A 26,722-nucleotide genomic window follows, 5' to 3' on the forward strand; every position below is an offset into this window, starting at 1 on the left:
TGGGTCCAAGGAAGTGGAGACTGCAAGTTTTAGTTGGGCCTGGGAATGGGGCAGGCCGGCGAGCTGCCCCACAGCAGCGGGGTCACTGCTTTGTGATCCCCAGTCGTCAGCTTCACGCGTTCTCCTCAGACACGGCGTTAGAACATGACAGTGCTTGGCAGGAGAAGGAATACTTCATGGACAGATTGTCTTGATTTGTAAAAGTCTCGTTTTTCCCTCCTCTCTCCTGAGCAAGGGAGACCATGCAGGAGAGAGAAACGATTCTAGGATTGCATGGTGAGGGACAGGCAGCGTGCCGCCTGAGGCTCCCACCCTGTACCCGAATGCCTGTTCATGTCCTGGCTCCACTTTGAACCGGCTTTCCTGCTGCTGTGTGCCTGGGAGGCAGTTGGTGATGCTCCATGGTTGGTTCCCTGCCACTCATATGGGAGCTTGCATCTGCTGCTTCACTCACTCTTCATGGCCGCAACAGCCAGGACCAAGGCTGGGAGTCAGAGACTTGCTCCAAGTCTCCTGCATGGCTGGCAGGCACCAGTGACCTGAGCCGCTCCCTGTGACGCAGGGTCTGCATCAGCAGAAGGTGGAGTAGGAGCCGCAGCAACTACTCCAGAATGGGGTGTGGACATTTCATTGATTTATTTATTAGTGGCAGAATTACGGAGAGGACTTCCATCTGCTGGTTCACTCCCTGAATGGCTACAACGCCAGGGTGGGCCAGGCCAAAGACAGGAGCCAGCTCATCTCCCACGTGGGTGGCAAGGGTCAGGTACTTGGGCGACCTTCTGCTACTTTCTCTGGTGTGGTAGCAGAGAACTGGATCAGAAATGAAGCAGCTAGGGACCGGCACCATAACTCAACTGGCTAATCCTCTACCTTGTAGCACCAGCATCTTACATGGTTGCTGCTTTGTGTCCTGGCTTCTCTAGGTCTGATCCCTCTCCCTGCCTATGCCCTAGGAAAGCAGTGGAGGACGGCCCAGAGCCTTGGAACCCTGAGCCCCCATGGCAGACCTGGGAGAGGCTCCTGGTTCCTGGCTCCTGGCTCCTAGTGGGCTCAGCTCCGGCTGTGGCGGCCATTCTGTCTCTCCTTCTCTTGATAAATTTGTCTTTCTTATAAAAATAAGTAAATCTTTAAAAAAAAAAAAAGTTTGGTGTGGCAGGCACCATGTCTGACTCTGAAACACCCCAAGCGGCAGGCCAAGGAGCTGGATGAGGAGGGTAAGGCTTGCAAGCAAGCCCAGGAAGAGGACCAGAAGCTCAAGGACTGGAAAGGAAGGCGCAGGCCGCAGAGAAAGGCCCACGGCCACAGGTGCAACTAGGAAACCTGGAGAAAGCAAGCTGCCCCTTATACCTGTAGTGACACTGCCCCTGAGCCCCTGCGTGTCTGGACATCTGGATTCCTGGCTGCAGTATCTGGATGCTAGAATGAAGTGTTACCTTAGGGCCTGTTGTACATTTACAAGTAAACTTTGTAAAAAGTGGGGAAAAAGTTTAGAAGTGTGGTGACGGGAACTTGGGATAGTTCCCATAGAGGATACCAGTGCCACAGGTGGCTAAACCACTCTGCCATGATACCAGCCTGTGGAGGGGGGTATTTAAAAAAATAATAATTCAGTTTATTTTGGATGATGTTTCCATAGTTGAGAAGGATGCATGGCCATGTGGACCACCAATTAGGGTGGGGAGGGTCGAGGAATAGGGAAGCGTGGATGAGACAGCTGCCTCCAATCTCCTTTTCTCCCTGTATCTGGGGAAGAGGAGAGCAGGGGAGAGGACCACTCCCAGCAGCCTAACCACGGCAGCACCCAGGGGTGGGGGACGGCACCCAGGGGTGGATGACTTGCGGTCATCCCAGGGTCCCCAGTGTGGAGCCTGTTCTGAGGGCACTGCCCAAGCAGGTTCAGCAGTTCTGAGGTGTTGATTTTGTTGTTCCAAGCTTGGGGAAGTCCTCCCAAGGCCCACTGGCTGACACAGTCCACCTTAGGGTCTCTGCTCCCCCAGATACTCTCTGTCAAAACTTCACCGGGAGAGCTGTGCAGTTTGTCCTGCCCTCCGTGGTCCTGGACATCCTCTGCAGGCCTCGATGAACTGGCTGTCATGTCCCGATGTGCTTCTGGGCGTGCCGTCCACCGCACAGGCTCCAGCACCCGAGCAGGCCCAGTTGTGACCCATGTACCCCACGGTCAGCGCACAGCTCCTGTGATTGTCACCGTGGTTGGAATTCTTAGTCTAGTGGTCCAGTTAAGGGAGTCCCCAAAGAAAACTCACCAGAGATGACCCCAACCTGACTCCCGTGTGTGCCAGCAGTCCTGTCCCTAGCCCCATCTCATATGCGGCCCAGACCATCCCTGCCCAGCACACACTCGGCCCACACATACACCAATGGGAACTACAGGCTAGTTGGAGCTACCCCCAATAACTCCCACCAGGCCCTAGTTCCTGTATATGCCGGTATATGCAGCACACTGGTCCAATTTATCCCATATCCCATTCAGTGTCCACTGAAAACTAGCTCAACCCGACCAGCTCCACTATCCAGTTTATACTCATGTCAGCAGGTGCCCCTGTCCAGCTCCCAGCCCTGGTTCTTATGCTCAGCAGTAGGAGCAACAGCCCATCAAAGGGGTGTCCACAGTTTCTTTGCTAGGCCCGCTCCCAGTCCTGGATCTTGCACTTTCCTAGTGGTTCTGCAGTCTAGCTTGACAGGACTTGCCCCTAGTCCCGGCACCTGCTAGCCCCTGCTGCAGCAGAGCCCAACCAGTCTGCCCTCACTCACTCATGCACCAGTGAATATGTTCACTTAGCCCAGCCTGGCTCTCTCCCTGACCCAACTAACATGCAGGCCAACAGATGTTGTGGCCCTGCCCCACCTGGTCTGCCTCCAGTCCCATCTCACGCTCACCAGCAGTGACCCAGCAGGGAGTCCCCACAGCTCTCCTACTGTGTTTGCCTACCATTCCAGGTGAAGAGTGTTGGTGGGAGCTGTGGCCCAGGCTGGCATCGCTTGCCTTCCCTCAGCATCCACCGTGTGCTGTAGCCTGGCTAGGCCTGGCCTGCACCCAGTTCCACTTTATTCTGGCAGGTACTACAGTCTAGCCCAACTCAGGTCAGCCCAGCCAGCCCCCAGTCCTGGCCCTGATGTGAACTGGCTGGTGTTCTGGGCGGGGGCATTTTAACCAGCACCTTCCCCACTAGGCCAAATGCAAATAGCATTCCATTTTCTACCTGAATTGTTTCCAAGTGTGCCATTCAATGGTGTTAAGTGCACTGACCTTGCTGTGTGACCAGTCTCTAGAACCTTCCCATCTTGCAAAGCTAATACTCTGTCCCTGGTCCAGTGCAGCAGCCTTCTGGCTGAGTCCTCGCCTCGCAGAAGCCAGGGTCCCATGGGCCTGGCGTGGCAGCCTGCTGGCTGAGTCCTCGCCTCGCTTCTGCCAGGGTCCTGTACACTGGTCTACTTCCCATCCAGTTCCCTGCTTGTAGCCTGTGAAGGCACAGGTGATGGCCCAGGGCCTTGGGACCCTACATCCATGTGGGACACCTGGAAGAGGCTCCTGGCTTTGGATCAGCTTAGCTCTGGCCATTGTGGCCACTTGGGAAGTAGACTGGTTTACGGAGGATCTTTCTGTCTCCTTCTCTGTGTTTCTCCAATAAAATAAAATAAACATGCAAAAAACAGGCTCTCTGGGAGGCTCCAGGGGCTCTGCCCGTCGTCAGCAGGATCGAGAGGCACTCCTAAGAACGTGCCCTCTCCAGGGCACCCCCTTGCACCTCTCTCTCTCCATCTAGCTCTCCCAGGACCGAATAAGAGGAAGCAGTTCCTTTGTGCCTGCTGTTGCCAAGGTTCTGGTGGCACCTTGGCTGACCCCCTTCCTTTCAAGGCTGCCGGTTGTGCCACTGTGTGCCACTCGCCCTGCTTCTCTCCTCTGGCTGTTGCCGCCAAGCCGTTGGGGAGGGGGCACAGCTGTCAGGTTTCCTGCCCTCCGCTGGGTGTGCTGATGGGCCCACGCGGAGATGGGGAATGGCGAGCGGGTGAGGGGAATGCATGATCTGTAATTCCTGCCTTTATTTTTAGGCACAGCATTGGTGTGTTTATGAAATCACTAACTGTCATGTGTTTGATTTGTGCTGAATCAAGAAGTTGGCCATCTCTTTGCCAGAAATACTTCCAGCTGTGGTGAAAGAATGTAAGCTGAGGCTGAAGCAGAACCCCTCTAGAAAAGTCTTTGAGGAGTGTGCTGGGTAAGTGGTCTGTGCGTGGCCTTGCACGTGGCTCGTGGGCTTGACCAGGGTCACACACGTGCACAGGGCTCTGGCGCGGGCCCCGCTCGCTGAAAGCCGGGCGGGCCACAAGGGCCTTTTTGGACACTGGTGCTTTTCTTTTTATCTTTTTTTCTTTAAGATTGTATTTTTTATTGGAAAATCAGATTTACAGAGAGAAAGATTTTCCATTCACTGCAATCGCTGGAGCTGAGCCAGATCCAAAGCCAGGAGCCAGGAGCCTCTTCTGGGTCTCCCACACAGGTGCAGGGTCCCAAGGCTCTGGGCCGTCCTCCACTGCTTTCTCAGGCCACAGGCATGGAGCGGGATGGGAAGTGGGGCTGCCGGGATACAGGGTCCCAGGCACACCAGGTGAGAACTCTAGCCCCTAGGTTGCCATGGGCAGGGCTTTTCTGTGAGTCTTCTGCAGTGTGGACAGCAGAATGGGAAGGCAGAGCTGGTTGGCTCGTCAGCCCACACTCCTGAGGGGTTGGACCTGGGAACGGGAGGCCCTTGTGTACCTAAGTAGCCATCCGCTTGTTCCACAGGAGGGAACATTGGGGCCAGGCAGCCGGGGACAGATGTGCCTTAGCTTTGAGTGATGTAGCCAGTGAGTGTTTCAAAATTAATTTACTTTTGAAGTTAGAATGGCAGAGACAAGAAAGAGGCGGAAATATCGACCCTCTGCTTGTCCGCAAATGCCCACATGAGCCAGCACCAGGCCAGGCTAGAGGCAGGAACCAGGAGCTGCACGGGGTCTCCCACGGGCCGGAGCAGGTGCACTGAGCCACCCCCTGCTGCCTCACAGATAGCAGGGAACTGGATTAGAAACAGAACAAGCAGATCCCAGCCAGCATTCCGATAGAGGAGAGGCCCAACTGAACCTGCTGTGCCTAAGGCCTGTTTTCTGCTGTGCCTTACGCGCGTGTGCGCACACACACACACACACACACACACACTTGTGTATTTTTATTGGAAGGGCATGTTTACAGACAGAGGGAGAGTCACCTCACCGAGAGAGACTTTCCACGCACGATTCACTCCTCAAATTGCCACGATGGCCAAAGCTGAGTCTCTCTGAGTCCAGGATCTTCTTCCAAGTCTCCCACATGGGTGCAGGAACCCAAGTACTTGAGCCGCCCACACTGCTTTCCCAGGCTGCAGCAGGGAGCTGGATGGGAAGTGGGGCAGCCGGGACAGGAACTGCTCCTGCAGGCAGAGAATCAGCTGAGACATCATGGGCCTCGAGGCCCGTCCCTGGTGTACTTTGGGACTGCTCTGAGTGCAGTGGCAGAGCATGGTTGGAAGGCGCAAGGGTGGGTCTATGAGCTGGGCCTTTCAGGCTGTCGCAGTATTCCAGGGGAGCTTGCGTGGTGGCCTGAACAGAGGTGACAGTGCGATGGTGAGGCCTGCTGACCGTGCCTGCCTGGGGCCTGTTGGGCTTGAGGCACAGCTCAGACACCCAGCGGGGCGACACCCGAGAGGCACTGGAGGCTCACCAGCGCCCGAGGCTGACTGTGGAAGCCAGAAAGGGGCTTCGTGTAAAGAGCTTGCTGGCCCTTCTGTGCCTTTCCTGGCGTCTCGGCCAGGTGATTGCCTCCAGGCCTGGCCTGTCCCTCCTGCAGGCCCTTGGAACTGTCAGCACTGGGAGGCAATCGCATTCGTTGTCTTTGTATTTATTTGTATTCATTGTCTTTCTAGTGGAATTCTTTCTGTCAAGTAATTTCTCCCTGAAGTCTGTGCACACAGCAGTGTACTTCTGGGTAGACACTATGAGGGACTGCCCAAGCGACAGTATTCTGCCTCATTTCTGGATTGTTACAACCCCCACAACCTTTGCTCCTGATTGTAGATCAGGAAGCTTCCCCTGCCTGCTGTCTTCTCATGGCAGAGGAGGGCTGCGGGGGGCGGGGGCCACAGAGGGAGGGAGCTGCGGGGGGGGGGGCTGCAGAGGGGGGCCACAGCTGCAGGGGCCAAGGTGAGTCTGTGGAAGTCTGTGGAAGGGTTTCTGTGTCACAGCTTCTTGACGTGTGGGTGATGGGTCTATTTTGCTGGGCAGTGGAAAAGTGGGTTTCTGAGGTGAGGAGGCTGGGGAGCTGCCCTGGGAAGTGAAGGCGGCTGTCAGCCTTGTTACTCTATGCAGAGTGTGAGGCCGGTGCTAGCAGGGCTGGGGTCACGGCTGAGGTCAGGCTGGGGTCACGGCTGGGGTCTGGGCTGGGGTCAGGGCTGAGATCTGGGCTGGGGTCATGGCTGGGGTCACGGTTGGGGTCTGGGCTTCACAGACTCACTTCCCAGCAAAGCTGCTTTCACCTCAGCTGACGCTCTGCAGCACCCTGCAGCTGCTCCAAGCCTGCTGGGCAGAGGGGGCGAGCAGGTGACACGGACGGGGTCAGGCCACAGCTTCCTGCACTGCAGCAGGAGCTGTGTGGAACAGTCTAGCCTTTTGTCACACCCTCAAGCGTGCCTGACGACCCACAGACCCTTTGTTCATGTGGGTGAGATTCTTCCAGAAAGCAGGCAGACACCCAGTAGCCTTCCTCAGAGCGGTTGTGCTGTGCACGTGCAGTGATCTCTGGAGAGAAGGCTTCCACAGCCTGGAGGCGCAGCCCTGCAGGGACACTGGACTCCTAGGAGCCGTGGAGCCTGCTTTACAGCGAAGCAAACCACACGGCTTGCTCAGAAGTCACGCCTCAGTGGGAATACTGGCGTGGTTGCCAGTTCCTTCACTTCTGCACCTCCTGGCAACTCCCCCGATAAACTGCCCTCCTGCCAGGGGGCCGTGCCCGGGCGCCCATGCTTCTTCCCGCCTCTGGCTGACTTCTGGCCAGCCTGCCAGGCCTCTCCTGCTGCGGCGGAGGCCTTTCCTCCAGGCCCAGCCGCTGTCCGCCGGCTGCTCCGTGAGCAGCAGGCCACGTTCCCGCATCTGTTCTCCGAGTGAGAAGCACCACTTCCACGGCAGCATTGGCAGTAAGAGCCAAGAAGCAAGCCTCATTGCGCGGTTTTTCGAGCAGTGTTGCGTGGGTTGAGTGGCGTTTTGCCTTCAGGGTCACGTGCGAGCGCTTTGTCCTGTCTGCTGTGCCCAGAGCCGCACTCCGGGCATGCGCGGCGCAGCCCCCTGTGCACGGAGTCGTGTCTTCGCAGTGGCGTCCTGCCGAGTCACCCCCCTAAAGTGTGTGCGCACAGGGAAGCCCCTCCGACGCTGCAGTGAAATGGTTTCATTTTGTGTGAATTTCACCTTGTCTGGCTGGGGGTTTGGGCCTGGGGGCCGCCGCAGCCGCGCATTCCGCCCACGCGGCCGAGCCGCAAACCCTCGTGCTGTCACCCCGACGCACAGCTCTGGGCAGGGTGGAATGCAACACGTGAGTGTAATGGCATGAAATCTCTCTTCTAGACTTGTCCATGGCTACTTAAGCAAAAAACCATTTCAAGAATACCAAGAAAGCTCGTATTTTTCTCGATTTTTACAATGGAAATGGCTGGAAAGGTATGTACTAATCAGCTGAGTGGAGCAGGTCCAAGCATGCCATAGTACGTATTGATTGAACCATATATTTCCAAACTATTGGAAATCCTAAGTTGTATGTGATGTTTTGTGCAGGAGTTACTACTATGTACAAGATTCTATGGTTTCTTCTATTCAGTTCATTCTCCTTTCTTTCTAAGATGCAGTTAGGCCTGTCGTGCAGGGTTGGCCCCTCCTGCCTTTGCCCTGGCACGCTGACAGCCGCCCTCCGTCACCCAGTGGGGCTGTGCGCAGCACGGTGGTTGGTGAAGCGAACAGCTGCTCCTGGCACTGTTGGCGTCACTGCTGCTGCTGATAGTTCCCGGTGTTAGCTCAATCATCGTCGGGCTGTGGGATGCGAGGCCCTCCGGAGGTCCTCTGCCAAGCCCGCGTGCTCTCAGCGTTGTCCTTGCTGGCTCTGAGCGGCCGGGAGTGTCCCTAGGCTAGGCCCGAGTCCAGGGAGGCCGGCGGGGCTGCAGGGGAGACAGTCTCACTGTGCCTCGTGCCTCTGTGTGCTGGGCGCCCCTTGGCACAGCGTGCCTCAGGAAGCAGGGCCAGGATGGGAAGGTGGGCTTTTCTGCTGCACAACAGTGGTGTCCTAGAGACCTCACACTTTCCCTTTTAATTAATTAGGCAACCAGTGACGAAGAACACATTTAGATACTACAGAGTTCTGGGGAAAGGCGGATTCGGAGAGGTGAGTAAGGTGTGCCAGGTGCATGCAGGGTGGGCAGACAGCCGGGCACTGAGGTGTGCCAGGTGCATGCAGGGTGGGCAGACAGCCGGGCACTGAGATGTGCCAGGTGCGTGCAGGGTGGGCAGACAGCCAGGCACAGCCGGGCACTGAGGTGTGCCAGGTGCGTGCAGGGTGGGCAGACAGCCGGGCACAGCTGGGCACTGAGGTGTGCCAGGTGTGTGTGGTGCTTAGCTACCGGGTGGGCAGGCAGCCAGGACATTGAAAGACTCCAGCTTGGGGTAATGTCCAGTTTTATTGCTGTATTGTTTCCTTCCAATGTATTTTGGCAATTTTGGCCAACTATGAGAATCTGGTATTTTTATTCTTAAGATTTATTTATTTCAAAGACACAAAAAGAGAGAGAGAGAGCTACCTTCCACCCACTGGTTCACTCCGCAAGGGGCACAGTTGTTAGAACTGGGCCAGGCCGAGTCAGCAGCCCTGAACTCCAGGTAGCTGTCCCGTGCGGCTGCAGGGCGCACGCACTTGGCCATTGTCCGTTGCTTTCCCAGGTGCCTTAGCAGAGAGCTGGGTCAGAAGTGGAACAGCCAGGATGCACTGGCTCCATCTGTCCTGCCAGGCTCATATTTATGACAGAAGCAATTTTCCTGTGTTAATGTCCGGACGCAGTCAGATGCAGGTCCTTCTGAGGGTGAGCACTGAGCCTACGCTGAGGTGCCAGCCCCACATCGTCCTGCCTGGGTGGAGCTGCTGCTAAGAGAGGCAGGAGCAGGGCAGACGAGCGCATAAATGGGCTGCTGGCTCCTGGCTGCTGTTTCAGCTCTGGTCCTGCCGAGTCCTGGGGGGGTTTGTGCAAAGTGAGCCCACGTATGCGTTCACTATCACTCTGTCTCATTTAATAAGTAAATGAAATGAAAAGTTAATTATTCTGTCTCCACATTATTTGTTATTCTGTTTCTCTAATTTAGGACTAGCACCTAAATTCATGTAGTGTAGAGAGCATTGTTAAATATATGTATTGGGCCCAGCGCGGTAGCCTAGTTGCTAAGTCCTTGCATGCTCCGGGATCCCATATGAGTTCATGTCTTGATGGCCCACTTCCCGTCCAGCTCCCTGCCTGTGGCCCAGAAAAGCAGTCGAGGACGGCCCACTCCCCACCCAGCTCCCTGCCTGTGGCCCGGGAAAGCAGTCGAGGACGGCCCACTCCCCACCCAGCTCCCTGCCTGTGGCCCGGGAAAGCAGTGGGGGACGGGTCAGAGCCTTGGGACCCTGCACCCGCGTGGGAGACCCAGAAGTTCCTGCTCCTGGCTTCACATTGGCTCAGCTTTGCCCATTGTGGTCACTTGGAGCATGAACCAGTGGACGGAAGATCTTCCTCTCTGTTTCTTCTCTCTGTAAATCTGACTTTCCAATAAAAATAAATACATCTTAAAAATACCTAAAAATTAATTACCAAAAAATGTTTTATTTGAAAGGCAGAATTGCAGAGAGAAGGAAAGATAATGGGGAGGCAAAAGCTGTTGCACCTACTGGCTCATTCTCCAAGCAACTGTGCCAGCTGCAGCCAGGAGCCAGGAGCCAGAGCTAGAAGCCAGGAGCCAGCTGCAGCCGGGAACCAGCAACCAGGAGCCAGAGCCAGGAGCCAGCAACCAGGGGCCAGAGCCAGGAACCAGGAGCCAGCAACCAGGAGCCAGAGCAAGGAGCCAGGAGCCAGCAACCAGGAGCCAGAGCCAGGAGCCAGGAGCCAGGAGCCAGCAACCAGGAGCCAGAGCCAGGAGCCAGGAGCCAGCAACCAGGAGCCAGAGCCAGGAGCCAGGAACCAGGAGCCAGAGCCAGGAACCAGGAGCCAGATCCAAGAGCCAGGGGACCAGGAACCAGCTGCAGCCAAGAACCAGGGGGCCAGAAGTCAGGAGCTCCTGGTCTGGCACAGGGGCTCAGGGGGCCATCATCTGCTTCTTTGCCACGTGGGAGACCCAGAGGAGGCTCCTGGATCCTGGCTTCAGATCAGCTCAGCTCTGGCCTTACAGTCACTTGTGGAGTGAACTAGTGGGTGGAAGATCTTGATCTTTCTCTCCTTCTCTCTGTATATCTGACTTTCCCACAAAAATAAACGAATTTTTAAAACAAAATTCACCTGAGGGACAGAGCCAGGCCGACGTGGGGATGTACATGTGGGCGGGCACTCCCCTTGCCGCACGTGGCATCGCAGGACGCTGACCCGGGACTCAGGCTGGCTGTGCTGTGTGCTGCCTGCTGAGCAGGCCTTGGCCGGCAGGTGGCGTGCTCAGGCCCGGAAGCAGATCCGAGTTGTTGGGAACCTTGTGGAAGTTGTGATTTTATGAATCACTTTTGAACACATTTACTTTGATTTCCAAGCAAATGATTAAGTGGATGAGCACACCCTGCTGATTTCACACGAGCTCGTTGTGGGTGTTATTCTGTGAGTGCAGCCCCGAAGGTGGTGAGCTGTGAATGCTGGCCACACGCCCTGCTGATGCCACTGCAGGTTCCGGGCGCAGACACCCGAGCCCACAGGGCTCGCAAGGGCAGACAGAGCTGGCCGTATGTTTTCAACAGCAACTATTCTGCTTGAGTTTTAAGTCCTCTGAAATGAGTGTGCCCATCTGAAACATGGGCAGTGGAAAGGGCGTTGGGCCGACGGGCCTGCTGCCAGGCATCTGCGGCAGCAACAGACGCGCTGCACTCATGCTTGGAGGGCTGGCAGACAGACCCCAGGTCAAGTTCCCAGCCTGTCCCCTTTGGCTGTGTGACCTTGTCCTCAGTAGTGGAGTGGTAGTCTGGGCCTGGCCGCAGTGAGGGCCATGTGAGCATCCGGTCCAGCTGCTGCTGCCGTGCCTGGACTCTGACCTGCTTCCTCACCTTTGTCCGACAGTTCCATATACAAGAGTTTATCTTCAATTATGGATGGAGGAGCTACGCAAAGACAGGGGTGCCCAGACTAAACGACAGCGCTGTGGCTAGACACGTTTTTTGTTTTGTTTTGTTTTGTTTTGTTTTTTAAAGATTTATTTTTATTATTTTTTTATTGGAAAGGCGGATATACAGAGAGGAGAGACAGAGAGGAAGATCTTCCGTCCGATGATTCACTCCCCAAGTGAGTGCAACGGGTCGATACTATGCCCATCCGAAGCCAGGAGCCTCTTCCGGGTCTCCCACGCGGGTGCAGGTTCCCAAAGCTTTGGGCCGTCCTCCACTGCTTTCCCAGGCCACAGGCAGGGAGCTGGAAGGGAAGCGGGGCTGCCGGGATTAGAACCGGCGCCCATATGGGATCCCGGGCGTGCAAGGCGAGGACTTAACCACTTGCGCCACCGCGCCGGGCCCTGTTTTTTTTTTTTTTTTTTTAAGTTTTATTTATTTTTATTACAAAGTCAGATATACAGAGAGGAGGAGGAGAGACAGAGAGGAAGATCTTCCATCTGATGATTCACTCCCCAAGTGAGCGCAGTGGCCGGTGCTGCACCGATTTGAAGCCAGGAGCCAGGAACTTCTTCCGGGTATCCCACGCAGGTGCAGGTTCCCAAAGCTTTGGACCGTCTTCAACTGCTTTCCCAGGCCACAGGCAGGGAGCTGGATGGGAAGTGGAGCTGCTGGGATTAGAACCGGCGCCCATATGGGATCCCTATGCGTTCAAGGCGAGGACTTTAGCTGCTAGGCCACACCGCCGGGCCCACATTTTTTGTTGTTTTTAAAGATTTACTTATTTTAATTGGAAAGTCAGATACTCAGAGAAGAAGAGAGACAGAGAGGAAGATCTTCCACCCACTGGTTTACTCCCCAACTGGCTGCAGCAGCTGGAACTGAGCCGATCCGAAGCCAGGAGCCTTTTCAGGTCTCCCACATGGGTGCAGGGTCCCAAGACCCTGGGGCATCCACTGTGTTCACAGGACACAAGCAGGAAGTTGGACGGGAAGTGGGGTTGCTGGGACACAAACCGGCGCCACATGGGATCCCAGTGGTTGCAAGGGGAGGTCTCTAACCACTAGGCTACTGTGATGGGTCCTAAATACATTTTTTAAAAAGATTTATTTATTTTTCATTGGAAAGGCAGAGATACACAGAGAGAGGGAGAGACAGAGAGGAAAATCTCATCAAACAATGATTCACTCCCCAAGAGGCCACAACAACTGGAGCTGAGCTGATCTGAAGCCAGGAGCCAGGAGCTATTCTGGGTCTCCCACACAGGTGCAGGGTCCCAGGGCTTTGAGCCATCCTTTATTGTTTTCCCAGGCCACAGGCAGGGAGCTGGATGGGAAGTGGGGCCACTGGGATTAGAACCTGCACCCAAATGGTATCCCGGCATGTTCAGGATGAGGACCTTAACCGCTACACTATCACACTGGGCCCCTAAGCACATTTCTAGTAGTCATCTTGTAAAGCATTTGCTAGTGAGGAGCTGGTCACCCTGCAAGTACAGGATGACAGGTGCTGGGCTGTCGCCCTGTGACGTGAGCCGCCGCTGCTCTCACTGGCAGAGGTGATGGCAGCAAATGTGTCCCCTGCTTGCCTGTGTTCACAGCAGGATGTTACCGGGACAAACTTTCCACACTGAACTTCATGTCACTTTTATCAGCAGGATTATTTTATTGATGTGTAACGTATTTGTTTTTAGAGCAGTCCTGTGGGGGTGTGCTGTGCGTGGACTCGGGATGCCACGCGGGGGTCAGCAGTGAGCTGCTGTCAGGCCTTGCGTGTGCTGCGGTCTCCGTGCAGTGTTGGAAGACGTGCATAACGTAAAGCTGAGATAATATAGAAGCAGTACTGCAAGAGCTGCCTAAGGACAGGAAAGTGTAACATCGGAACTGTCAAATATGTGTCCCTATAGTTTTGAACTTTTTAATAACTAATCTTTTTAGTTTCATATTTTAAAACTTGCTTTTGAAAAAAAGCCTAATTTATTTGTTTGAATAGCAGAGGGGGAGAGGCGGAGACAGACACACACACACAGAGACGTCCTCCACGTGCACAGGAGCTGAGCTGAGGCAAGGCAGGACCCAGGGCCGTGCAGGTCTTCTCATGGGTGGCAGGAGCTGAGTAATTGCGTCATCTGCTGCTTTCCCAAGCACGTTAGCAGGGAGCTAGACTGCAAATAGAACAGCTGGGGCTCCCCCGGTCTGATGTGGGCTGCTGGCACACTGCAGCATCGGCCCTACAAAAATGAAATAGACGAACAGAGCCCTTGTTAAGCAGATGCAATCATGATCACCTGGAAGCAACGCCTTCCATTGGTTCCTGTCTTGAAATTTATGAAACACAAAGTTAAATTCACTTTATTCTCCTAAGAACTTTCTAGAAACAAGAATTCATGATTCAGGAAGAGGTACGTTAAACACCTTCATGTCCACTTCTCATCAGACTGTTGCTGGACCTTAACGGGAAGGACTGTCACAGAGTGTGGTCTAAGAGATGGCAGACAGAGGGACCTGCCCCGTGGCGGAGTAAGCGGAACCATCCCCTCCAGGGGCCGGTTCAAGTTCAGTGCCCTGGAAAGGCCTGAAGCCGTGGTGGCGTGCGAGAGCTGGGTGCAGTTCCTCTAGTCCAGCTTTGGCCTGGCCCAGCCTGGGCAGGTGCAGCCATTCAGGGGGCTTAACGAGCGAATAGAAGATCTCTCTCTCTCTGGAACTCTTTCTTTTCAAAAGTAAATAATTAAAATCTTTTTAAAAATCACTTGTGTCTAAAACTTGCTGTTTCTGTCTTTAAAAACAAACCAACCTAGGTTTGTGCCTGTCAAGTGCGAGCCACAGGAAAGATGTATGCCTGCAAAAAGCTAGAAAAAAAAAGAATAAAGAAGAGGAAAGGTGAAGCCTTGGCTTTAAACGAGAAGAAGCTGCTGGAGAAAGTGCAGAGCAGGTTTGTGGTAAGTGCCCTGCGCTCCCTCCGCCGCCTGCCTGCCGCCCCGGGGTCCCGCCTCCCTCCGCCGCCCGCCTCCCTCCGCCGCCCCGGGGTCCTGCCGGAGAGGGGAGGGCCCCTGTAAGTGCACACAGCGCGTGCCTGGGCCCTGGCCGCCGTGCCACCCTGCCATGGGAGGCGCCCTGGCACGGCTCCTGCCACTGGCACCTTCTGACTCGGGATTCCCGCGGATTGCGGGCGACTCGGATTGATTCCAGGAATGAGAACAAGTTAATGTGATTTATTATATTACCAAAACAAAAGGGGAAAATTATCATCTTATTAGATGCAGAAAAATTTTTCAAATCAAATTCTGTACCCATTAATGATTTTAAAAACTGCTAGGTAGCCACCCGTGTAAGGGGGTTTCCTATAGAAATCCCACACAGCTGAACTGGGTGATTTGTGATCAAAAGAGCCCCTGGGGGCCCGGCGCGGTGGCGCAGTGGTTAAGGTCCTGCCTTGCACATCCGGGATCCCATATGGGCGCCGGTTCTAATCCCCGCTTTCCATCCAGCTCCCTGCCTGTGGCCTGGGAAAGCAGTCGAGGATGGCCCAAAGCCTTGGGATCCTGCACCCACGTAGGAGACCTGGAAGAGGCTCCTGGCTTCAGATCAGCTCAGACTTGGCTCTTGTGGCCACTTGGGGTGTGAGCCTGCGGATGGAAGATCTTTTTCTGTTTCTCCTCTCTGTATATCCACCTTTCCAATAAAAATAAAATAAATCTTTAAAAAAATGAGCTCCTGGGAGCCCGGCAGGAGGCCGTGAGGGTGCCTGTGGTCAGCGCTCCTGTCCGGCACCGCGGCACAGCTTGTAGCCAGGGAGCAGGGCAGGACAAGGAATTAAGGCTTGAGCAGTAGATGGTTTTAAAAACAGCCATCAGGGTTTTTTTTTTTTAAGATCTATTTATTTTTATTGGAAAGTCAGACATATAGAGAGGAGGAGAGGCAGAGAGGAAGATCTTCCTTCTGCTGATTCACTCCTCAAGCGGCCACAACGGCCAGAGCTGCACGGTTCCATAGCCAGGAGCTTCTTCCAGGTCTCCCACGCGGGTGCAGGGTCCCAAGGCCTTGGGCCATCCTGGAATGCTTTCCCAGGCCACGGGCAGGGAGCTGGATGGGAAGTGTGGTTGCTGGCATTGGAACCAATACTTACGAAATCCTGGCATGTGCAAAGCAAAGATTTTAGCAGCTAGCCTACCGTGCCAGGCCCAGCCATTAGTTTTTAAACAAGCTTTATTGATTTGAAAGGGTTAGAGAGAGGAGATGCAGAGATCTTCCACTTACTGGTTCACTCCCTAAAGGGTGTAATGTCCAAAGTGGGGTTATTCTGAAGCCAAGAGCCTCTTCCAGGCTTCAAGGGCCCGAAGACCTTGACTCTCTCCCGGTACCCTGGCCCCTCCTCTGTCCTCCCGGGCCCTCTGTGCTCCCTACTGCACTGGCATACATGCATAGGAAGTGCAGCAGCAGGGCCCCACTGGTGCACACGGACACCAGCGGCAGCTCTGCCCACTGGGCCACAGTACCACCTCAGTCATTACCTCCAGCAGTGTAACTCCTAGCAGAATCTCAGACCTAGCTGGTGATTACATGTGTCTGGCACAAGGAATTAGGAGATGGACTTTTAATTGATAGTACTTATGATAGCATCAAGAAATGTGATTCTAGAAAAGCCATGAGAACATGTGTGAGAGCTGTGTGCTGAGAGTGGCAGCTGTTGTTACAAGCGCTTGGATAAGGCCGTGGAGAGGCGATTAAATGCAATGTGTAGTCCTCGTCAGTTAAGCTGCAGATCAAAGGACACACACAGTGCCAAGTCCAAACCCTGCTGGTGCGTATGCAAACCGACAGGAAAGTAGAAAAGTGGGCAAAGATAGAACTGCACGCAGTGTTTCCTGAGTCGCCCCAACATTTGCATACACACAGACTCCGCCGGCTCAACTCCACGCAGAGCCCACAGGGCTTCCCACGTGGGGAGCGGCCGGGGGCGCCGCTGTGCTGCCTAGGGCAAGTCCATGGTGGGGGACAGGTCCCAGCCGCCAGGGGTCGGGGTTAAGCAGTGAGGCCCCGCTTGGAAGGGGCGGGAGCCGAGTTCCGACAGGAGCATGCTCTGTGCAGGTCAGTTTAGCCTACACCTTCGAGACCAAGGACGCCCTGTGCCTCGTGCTCACCATCATGAACGGAGGCGACTTGAAGTTCCACATCTACAACCTGGGCCAGCCCGGCCTGGATGAGCAGAGGGCTGTGTTCTATGCTGCCGAGGTGTGCTGTGGCTTGGAAGACTTGCAGAGGGAACGGATCGTGTACAGGTAAGCTCCATGCTGGGCACGGCAGCTGTGCGGGCATCGCAGGTGCAACTGCCGCCAGTCGGAGCTTGACGCTCTAACCAGCGGCCTCTGCGAGACAGACTGTCTTCTGCTTGTTACCCTGATGGAGAAAAGCTTCTACCCTCTCTTATGGTGACACGGTAGATGGTCACCACCTCCTCAGGGACAAACAGGACTCTAAATGACTTTACAATTGATTATTTTTTTTTGCATTGCAAGCCCATTGAAGAGAATAAAATGAGAATTGTTGTTAGAATGAGTCTAATGTAGTTAGTGTGTTTAGGGAAAAGTCCTTTCTGCATTCCTGTCCCGTGCCTGAGCTCCTGGCAGGTCTCCTTGTCGCTGTCCTGGTGCAGCTGTCCCTGACAGCTCCTTCTGGGCTGCAGAGGAGCCAAGAGGCCGCGTCCTGGTCCCCACCTGGCGGGCCCTCGGAGCTCCGCCATTTTGTCCTCCCTGGGGCGCTGGGCAGGGCTTGAGCTGCCCCCGGCTCCTGAGCCTGCTGCCAGGCTGCTAGCCTGCCCTGGCCTTGTGAGCTGGCTCTCACGCTGCGCGGCTCACATGCCGCAGCGCCCGCGGGGTCCCCTCAGCCCATGTCATGCACACACGTGTGCAGTGGCTGGAGCTTTTCAGGTGTTCACGCCTCCTCACCTCTCAGTGGAGAGTCTGTTTCTTTGAAGTTAAAATATGGCTGCTGGCTTTGAAAATTAATAATAATAGCAATAATAAGTACTTTGAAAAATTGGTCGTGTGCCCAGGTGAGGGGTTCCTCCACTGCTGCCTGTCGCCGTGACCTTCAGCGCCCCCCACAGGCCGTAAGGTGTAGTGGGCGCTGTCCACAGGGTCAGGACAGCTGACCCTCCCACTGTTCCCACAATCCTCTTGTCTGCTTTGAATCCTTTGCCATTCTGTATAGATACCAGGGTCTGCTCCTCAACTGATGGGAAGATTAAAGTGCCTTCCAGGGCTGCCCAGCTCCCGGTCCTCCCAGGGCTGCCACTCCTGACCCTCCAGGGCTGCCCACTCCCAGCCCTCCAGGGCTGCCCACTCCTGACCCTCCAGGGCTTCCACTCCTGACCCTCCAGGGCTTCCACTCCTGACCCTCCAGGGCTGCCCACTCCTGACCCTCCCAGAGCTGCCCACTCCTGGCCCTCCAGGGCTTCCACTCCTGACCCTCCAGGGCTTCCACTCCTGACCCTCCAGGGCTGCCCACTCCTGGCCCTCCCAGGGCTGCCCACCCTTGGGCCAGTTGGGATCAGCAGGTATCTCCACCATGGCGACGCCCCACCTTAGGACACAGGCCCTCTCCATCTGCCTGATTCACTTTTCTCTCTGCGGTGTTATATGATTCCCAGTGTACAAGTCTTGAATTTTTTTCTGCTAAATGCATTGCCAAGACTTCAAAATTCTGTTGTTTTCTTACATTCATTTTGGGGTTTTGCAGCAAGCATGTAGAAAGAGTTGGTTTTTGTAAAATTTTCTAAAATGGTCCTGTGTTCTTGCTGAGCTGTTTCATGGGCACTGAAAGGTTAGCTGTGCCTTCCTGGCACATACACTTCCGGTTCAGGCTTGTCACTTCCTTTTAAAGATCTATTTGACAGAGAGAGAGTGACGTTCCATCCTCTGGCTCACTCCTTTAAAGCCGGCAGCAGGAGCTCCACCAGGATCACCATGCAGACAGCCAAGACCAGGCCAGGAGCTCCACCAGGATCACTGTGCAGACAGCCAAGACCAGGCCAGGAGCCAGGAGCTCCACCAGGATCACCATACAGGCAGCCAAGGCTGGCCAGGAGCCAGGAGCTCCACCAGCATCACCATGCAGGCAGCCAAGGCTGGCCAGGAGCTCCACCAGGATCACCATGCAGACAGCCAAGGCTGGCCAGGAGCCAGGAGCTCCACCAGGATCACCATGCAGGCAGCCAAGGCTGGCCAGGAGCCAGGAGCTCCACCAGGATCACCATGCAGACAGCCAAGACCAGGCCAGGAGCCAGGAGCTCCACCAGGATCACCATGCAAACAGCCAAGGCTGGCCAGGAGTCAGGAGTATTGAACCGTTATTCACTGCTTTTCCAGGAGCGTAAACAGGATCCTGGATTGGAAGTGGAGCAGCTAAAATGCAACCTTAGGGCTCCAACTCATAGGCAGCTTCTGCCCTGTTCTGTGAGGCTGGCCCCAGAGTTGTAGTTCCTTTGTCTGTGGTGTGAAGGCCTGACTTCCCTGTCAACCGCAGACGTGTAACAGGTGGAGCACGGTTACCTCCTGCTTAGGTTTGCTGTTGCTTTGCATTTTACGTGTGTAGATTGTTTGGTTACAAGACCAGTTCTCACTGGAAGTTAGATACAACTGCTTATCTTAATGGTGAAATCAATGATTCTGCTTTATTTATTATGTGTCCGGGCTGGTGCCAGTTCAAGTCCCGCTGCTCTGCTTCCCATCCAGCTCCCTGCTAATGCACCTGAGAGACTAGTGGATCATGGCCCAGGTCCTTGGGCTCTTGCCACATGGGTGGGACACCTGGAAGAAGCTTCTGGCTTTGGCTTGACCCAGCCCTGGATGGCGCAGCGATAGGGAAGTGAACTAGTGGATGGAAGATCTCCTCTTGTTGCATCCAAACTGAGCCTCCCCAAGAAGCCCAGACAGCTCTGTAAAGCAGCGGAGTTGATTGAGGAGGCAGGTAGACCAGCTGGCTGGAGTCAGCTCTCTGCTTGGAGAAGTACCCTGAGGTGAGGGTCAGGCGAGCGAGCACACAGTGAGGTTACACAGCCCTGAGGTGAGGGTCAGGCAAGCACACAGTGAGGTTACACAGCCCTGAGGTGAGGGTCAGGCGAGCACACAGTGAGGTTACACAGCCCTGAGGTGAGGGTCAGGCAAGCACACAGTGAGGTTACACAGCCCTGAGGTGAGGGTCAGGCGAGTGAGCACACAGTGAGGTTACACAGCCCTGAGGTGAGGGTCAGGCGAGTGAGCACACAGTGAGGTTACACAGCCCTGAGGTGAGGGTCAGGCGAGCGAGCACACAGTGAGGTTACACAGCCCTGAGGTGAGGGTCAGGCGAGCACACAGTGAGGTTACACAGCCCTGAGGTGAGGGTCAGGCGAGTGAGCACACAGTGAGGTTACACAGCCCTGAGGTGAGGGTCAGGCGGAGCGAGCACACAGTGAGGTTACACAGCCCTGAGGTGAGGGTCAGGCGGAGCGAGCACACAGTGAGGTTACACAGCCCTGAGGTGAGGGTCAGGCGGGCACACAGTGAGGTTACACAGCCCTGAGGTGAGGGTCAGGCGAGTGAGCACACAGTGAGGTTACACAGCCCTGAGGTGAGGGTCAGGCGGAGCGAGCACACAGTGAGGTTACACAGCCCTGAGGTGAGGGTCAGGCGAGCACACAGTGAGGTTACACAGCCCTGAGGTGAGGGTCAGGCGAGCACACAGTGAGGTTACACAGCCCTGAGGTGAGGGTCAGGCGAGTGAGCACACAGTGAGGTTACACAGCCCTGAGGTGAGGGTCAGGCGAGCACACAGTGAGGTTACACAGCCCTGAGGTGAGGGTCAGGCGAGCACACAGTGAGGTTACACAGCCCTGAGGTGAGGGTCAGGCGAGTGAGCACACAGTGAGGTTACACAGCCCTGAGGTGAGGGTCAGGCGGGCACACAGTGAGGTTACACAGCCCTGAGGTGAGGGTCAGGTGAGCACACAGTGAGGTTACACAGCCCTGAGGTCAGGGTCAGGCGAGCGCACAGTGAGGTTACACAGCCCTTGGGAGCCAGGTGAGCTGGGCAGCCACAGGAGGTTGCCATGGGAACAATGGGTGGATAAATCACACAGCACTCATTCCTGGACCCCAGGGCTGCTGGCCGGGCGTTAGCCCAGTGTTCTGGCCCCAAAAGCAGGAAGCTGGCAAAGCATCTGGTACAAAAGTAGGCTGGCAAACTTATGCAAACCTGAACTGAAGTGGCTCCATTTTGTCACGGGATTCACACTCTTTGTCTTTTTTCCCTCTCTCTTTAACTCTGACTTGCAAGTGAATAGATCTTTAAAAAAAAATTTACTGTGAAATCCAGAAAAATTATATATAAATTTGTTAAATGATGAAAGATATTTCACTTGTCCTGAAAGTGACTTTAAAAGAAAAAAATGACTTACTGCTTTTATCTGGGAGCTTTTTCTGATGCCCACACTCTGCCGCTTTCCCGGGTGCCTTAGCAGGAACTCGGATGAGAAGAGGGAGAGCTAGGCCTCCAGCCAGTGCTCACATGAGGTGCCAGCTCTACAGGGGTGGCCAGTGCCTACATGAGGTGCCAGCTCTATGGGCGGTGGCCAGTGCCCACATGAGGTGCCAGCTCTATGGGCCATGGTCTGTGCCACATGAGGTGCCAACCCTACAGGTGTGGCCAATGGCCACATGAGGTGCCACATGAGGTGCCAACTCTACAGGTAGTGGCCAGTGCCCACATGAGGTGCCAGCTCTACAGGCATGGCCAATGGCCACATGAGGTGCCAAATCTACGGGTGGTGGCCAGTGCCCACATGAGGTGCCAGCTCTATGGGTAGTGGTCTGTGCCCACATGAGGTGCCAACTCTACAGGTAGTGGCCAGTGCCCACATGAGGTGCCAGCTCTGCAGATGGTGGCTTCCCTGGTTCCCCACAGCTTTGGACTTTTGGTGGTTTCCTGTGACATTCAAGCCAGGAGTTTTCCTTAAAAATCTTGAGATCTTGGGTCAGTTTTAAATGACAGGCAGGGACTGTGCGGGCCTGGTGGAGTGTGGTGGAGTGTTGAGGACGCTGGCCTGGGCTCACGTCGGTTTCCTACGGAAGCACACCCTGGCAGGCAGCAGGTGATGGCTGCAGGCCGCGGTCCCGGCACTCGGGTTGGGAGCCCAGGCTGAATTCCAGGTTTCCAGGCTGGTTTTCCAACGATGACCTGGTGTGTTTTTCTGACTGCCACCTCATCTAGGGACCCTCCATGGCCAGCCCACCAAAAGGAGGCCAATCTATTTCATTACACATCCTGAGTTTTTGGGCGCCAGCTTAGTACTGTAGTGTCCTAAATGTCTCTTTTTGAAATGTTTACCCAACATTCTAGGGAAGAACTTTTGCTTTGCTTGCCACCCATTCTCCTAGAAGAGAACAGTCATGAGCCAGGAGGGGACGGGGAGAGGTGGGGATGATGGAGGGGACATGACACTGCTTCGTCTCCCTCATGGAGACTTCAAGTGCTGTTGGGGTGGGCATGGCCACAGCCATGAGACCCCTGGCAAGGCCTGGCGGACATGGCCACAGCTGTGTGAGACCCCTTGGGACCGTGGTACAGGACCCACACTGACGTCGGCCCTCTGGGTGTGTCAGAGCCTCCCTCCACTCAGTCAGCCTCACGTACCGTCACACCGCGCCCCCTCCCTTCACTCAGTCACCCTCACGTACCCTCACACCGCGTCCCCTGCCATCCTCCCAGTGCCTGTGGTTTCAGCAGTTGACTGGTAAGTCTGGGAGGTGCCGCTAAGAACGTGGCTGTCAGAACAGGTGGACGTGGATACCCACCTGTTCCCATGGCTGCTGCTCCTCAGACTGGCTCCTGTGCCCATGAGCTTTGTTGTGCCCGCAGGGTCGGAGTCCCAGGATGAGGGCTGAGCGTCATCCCCCATAGAGCAGCACCCCGGTCCACCAGATGCTAAGGGAGCTCACTCTTCCCCAGGGCCCTCAGGGGTCACAAGTCCCTGGAAGATGTAGTGGGGTCCATGACCCAGAGGAGGCAGGGAGGCCTTCAACAGGCCTGCACACAGAAGGGCTGAGGTCACACACTGGAGGGCGTTTTCTTGGTAGGTTTCCAGGTGACTGCATGTATATGCTCGCAGGTTGTAATGCTGCATGGGGAACACAGGAATGACGCAGGGCCACGCATGCGCAGTTACTCCTCAGTGCATCCTTTCTCCTGACACACCTGTCGTTCCCTCTGCCCGCACACACTGAACCACGTGCTGTCTGTCCCCAGCTAATGCCATGGCTCTGTGCTGGCAAGCAGATGCTGACAGAGCTACAGGCGTGTCAGAGCCACTGGCCACAGGCCATTTTGTTTGTGGGTTTTTTTTTTTTTTTCTATTTTGGAAAGGCTTTGACCACAAAGTGTCAGACCCATGATTTAAATCTTTATGTGATCTCCAAACTGAGGTCTTGGAGCATGGGAAACATTCACTTGTTGAAAAATTTTCAAAAATTTGTTTTATTTTTATTTGAAAGTCAGATATACAGAGGAGAGGAAAAACAGAGAGGAAAATCTTCCATCATGTGTCTCACTTCCAAATGGCCGCAGTGGCAGGAGCTGCGCTGACCTGAAGCCAGGGGCCAGGAGCTTCCTCCAGGTCTCCCGCACAGGTGCAGGGTCCCAAGGCCTTGGGCCGTCCTTGACTGCTTGTCCAGGCTACAGGTAGAGAGCTGGATGGGAAGCGGGACAGCCGGGATTAGAGCTGGTGCCCATATGGGATCCCAGAGTGTGCAAGGCAAGGATTTAGATTAGGCTACCATGCTGGGCCCTGAAATTTCTAAAGAGAAATTGAGCTTTTTTGTTGTTTGAAACAAGTGTTATTCATCTTTTTAAAAATGTTTTTATTTTCATCTACTCAATAGGCAGACCAACAGAGAGAAATCTTTCATCTGCTGATTCACTCTCTCATTGGCCACAGCAGCCAAGGCTAGGTGCCTGGAACTCCATCTGGCCCTTCCATGTGGAAAGCAGGGCCCCAAATGCTTGGGGCATTAGCAGGAGCCATCTGCCAGGGGCATCACTAGGAAACTGGATCAGAAGCAGAGGAGCTGGGACTCAAACCAGCAAAACATGGGATGTGGGCATCCAAAGCAGGAGCTTAACCTGCTGAGTTACAATATCTACTCCTGATCCGAGTTCTGTTTTGTTTTGTTTTTTAAATGGTTTATTTCAAAGGCTAATGAACAGATCTTCCACGCCCTGGCTCATTCCACAAATGGCTGAAACATGCAGAGTTGACCCAGGCCAAAGCCAGGCGATAGAAACTTGATGGAGACGCCCACACGGGTGGAAGGGGAACAGTTCCACGGGCCATCAGCTCCCACTTCCCAGGTGCCTTAGTAGGAGATTGTGTGAAGTGGAGCAGCTGGGACTGGAACTGGTGCTGCTGTGAGGGATGGGGGTGTCACAAGGGGTGGCTGAGCCCACTGTGCCGCAGTGCCTGCCCAAAGCTCAGTTCTGAAAGATGGTTTCCCTCACGTTGACGTAACCACGCAGAGCATTCGTGTCCCACTGCCTTCAGGTACGAGCGGCAATATGGGATTTGTTTTGCTTTGTTTAAAGATTTATTTTTATTGGAAAGAGATTTACAGATTGACGGAGAGACAGAAAAATCCTCCATCTACTGGTTCACTCCCCAAGTGGCCGCAATGGCTGGAGCTGAGCCAATCTACAGCCAGGATCCAGGAGCCTCTTCTGGGTCTCCCACACAGGTGCAGGGTCCCAAGGCTTTGGGCTGTTCTCCACTGCTTTCCCAGGCCACGAGCAGGGAGCTGGATGGGAAGTGGAGCAGCCGGGACATGAACCAGCACCCACGTGGCATCCCAGCACATGCAAGGCAAGAACTTTAGCCACTAGGCTGTTACGCCAGGCCCTGATATGAGTTTTGTGGAACATTTGTCCTGTGATGACATGCCTGGCTTGCCGAGGGCGTCTTCTGCCCTCGTGGGCCTTCCCACACCTGCAGCTCTGGCTGTCGCACTCGGGAGTCACAGTGCTGACTTGCAGGTAACTGAGGACCTTGTTGTTTTTTTCCCTTGTAGAGATTTAAAGCCCGAGAACATTCTCCTCGATGACCATGGTGAGTGAGCACACACTGTCAGAGGGACCTGGGCGCGGGAGGTAAGGCCAATCAGCCCGTTATTACAGAATGGAAATAGCAAAGGACAACGCTTCGGAGTGTGTGTATGATTCATTTATTTGAAAGGCAGATTTACAGAGATAAACAAAGACAGATTTTCCATCTGTTGGTTTACTCTCCAAATGGCCGTGATGGCCAAAACTGAGTCAATTTGAAACTTGGAATCTCTTTTGGGTCTCCAGTGTGGATACAGCGTCCCAAGGCTTTGAGTCATCTCTCGCTGCTTTCCTAAGTCACAAGCAGGGAGCTAGATTGGAAGTGGAAGAGCTGGACTCAAACCAGTGCCCATATGGATACTGGTACTTCCAGGTGGAGGATTAGCCAGTTGAGCCATTATGCAGCCCCTGGGGTATGTCCTTTGGATGCATATGGAGATAGGTAGTAGTTACAAAGATGCATGGGTGTCTATGTACACAGAATCTCGAAGAGCTGGACAGCTAGAAACACACATGTACACATGAGTAGATAGCTACACAGGAACATGGATGGAGAGGCTTGGACTGACAAATACATAGATAGAACTGACCAATATAGATAGGTGAATGCATGGGTGCCTGCATATATAAATACGTGAATGGATGGATAGGTGGGTGGATGGATGTATGGATAGATGGATGGGTGGATGGATGGATAGATGTATGAATGGATGGATGGATGGGTGGGTGGGTGGATGGGTGGATGGATGGATAGATGGATGGTTGGATGGATGGGTGGACGGATGGATGGATGGGTGGGTGGATGGATGTGTGACTGGATGGATGGGTGGATGGATAGATGGATGGATGGATAGGTGGATGGGTGAATGGATGGAAGGGTGGATGGATAGATGGATGGATGGATGGATGGGTGGATGGATGGATGGATAGATGGACAGATGGGTGGGTGGATGGATGGATAGGTGGGTGGATGGATGAATGGATAGATATATGAATGGATGGATGGACGGATAGGTGGGTGGATGGATGTATGGATAGATGGATGGGTGGATGGATGGATAGATGGATGGATGGATGGTTGGATGGATGGATGGATGGATGGACGGATGGATGGGTGGATGGATGGATAGGTGGGTGGGTGGATGGGTGGACGGATGGATGGATAGATGGATAGGTGGGTGGGTGGGTGGGTGGATGGATGGATGGATAGGTGGGTGCATGGATGGATGGGTAGGTGGATGGATGGATAAATGTATGAATGGATGGATGGATGGGTGGGTGGATGGATGGATGGGTGGACGGATGGATGTATGGGTGGGTGGGTGGATGGATGGATAGATGGATGGATGGATGGGTGGATGGATGGATGGATGGATGGATAGATAGGTGGATGGGTGGATGGATGGAAGGGTGGATGGATGGATAGATGGATGGATGGACGGATGGGTGGGTTGGTGGGTGGATGGATGGGCGGGTGTGTGGGTGGATGAGAGGATGGATGGATGGATGGATGGGTGGATGGATGGATGGATGGATAGATGTATAGATGGATGGACGGTTGGGTGGGTGGATGGATAGGTGGGTGGATGGATGGACGAGTGGGCAAACTGATAGATAAATGTGTGGGAGATAGGTACCTAGACACACCAGTGGATGGATGGATAGCGATACCATTGCTCAAAGATGGCCATATTTTTCAGCTAATATTTGAATTGTAATAGCATATAAAAATAAAATTTATGTGTTCTCTCTTCCCAGTCTCTTGCTTTCTTCCTACATTTGTGTGCTCAGGCCCCTGAGCCTTGGCCCACTGCCCAGTGTGCTGTCTTCTTGGCCCACAGCAAATCACAGGCAGGGTACAGGCAGCTGATGGGGATGGGGCAGCAGGGGAGCCCTCTGGGGTACAGGCGGCTGATAGAGGCTGGGGCAACAGGGGAGCCCTCTTGGGTGCAGGCGGCTGATGGGGACACAGCAGCAGAGGGTCTGTAATTGTAAGGGAGTCAGGGGGCACTTTGCCACCTTGGGTTGGGGCACTCCACCAGATGTCCTTGGGACAGTCCTGCTCAGGGCGGCGAGCAGACCTTACCAAATAGGGGTGCCTCATTAGCTGTAGATTTTTTCCTCTGTACAGCTTCCTCCTCTCTAGAACTTTCCCCCGGATTTGAGCTGACTGCTCTTTCTCACATTCTCATCTCTGCCT

General features: G+C 54.5%; 1 protein-coding gene across 1 annotated transcript in view; it reads left to right on the forward strand.

The window, feature by feature from the left end:
* Positions 1-26,722, forward strand: part of GRK4 (G protein-coupled receptor kinase 4) — a 58,269-nt gene that overhangs the window by 21,520 nt on the left and 10,027 nt on the right. Inside the window, exons 5-10 of the mRNA XM_040966108.1 lie at positions 4,138-4,241; positions 7,651-7,743; positions 8,395-8,458; positions 14,193-14,333; positions 16,483-16,673; positions 24,489-24,526. Of these exons, the coding sequence (XP_040822042.1) occupies positions 4,138-4,241; positions 7,651-7,743; positions 8,395-8,458; positions 14,193-14,333; positions 16,483-16,673; positions 24,489-24,526 (631 nt within the window). The remainder of the gene's footprint in view (positions 1-4,137; positions 4,242-7,650; positions 7,744-8,394; positions 8,459-14,192; positions 14,334-16,482; positions 16,674-24,488; positions 24,527-26,722) is intronic.

Source organism: Ochotona curzoniae, unplaced genomic scaffold (genome assembly GCF_017591425.1).
Source record: "Ochotona curzoniae isolate NIBS_2020 unplaced genomic scaffold, NIBS_Ocur_1.0 scaffold_4505, whole genome shotgun sequence".
Classification (NCBI taxonomy): domain Eukaryota; kingdom Metazoa; phylum Chordata; class Mammalia; order Lagomorpha; family Ochotonidae; genus Ochotona; species Ochotona curzoniae.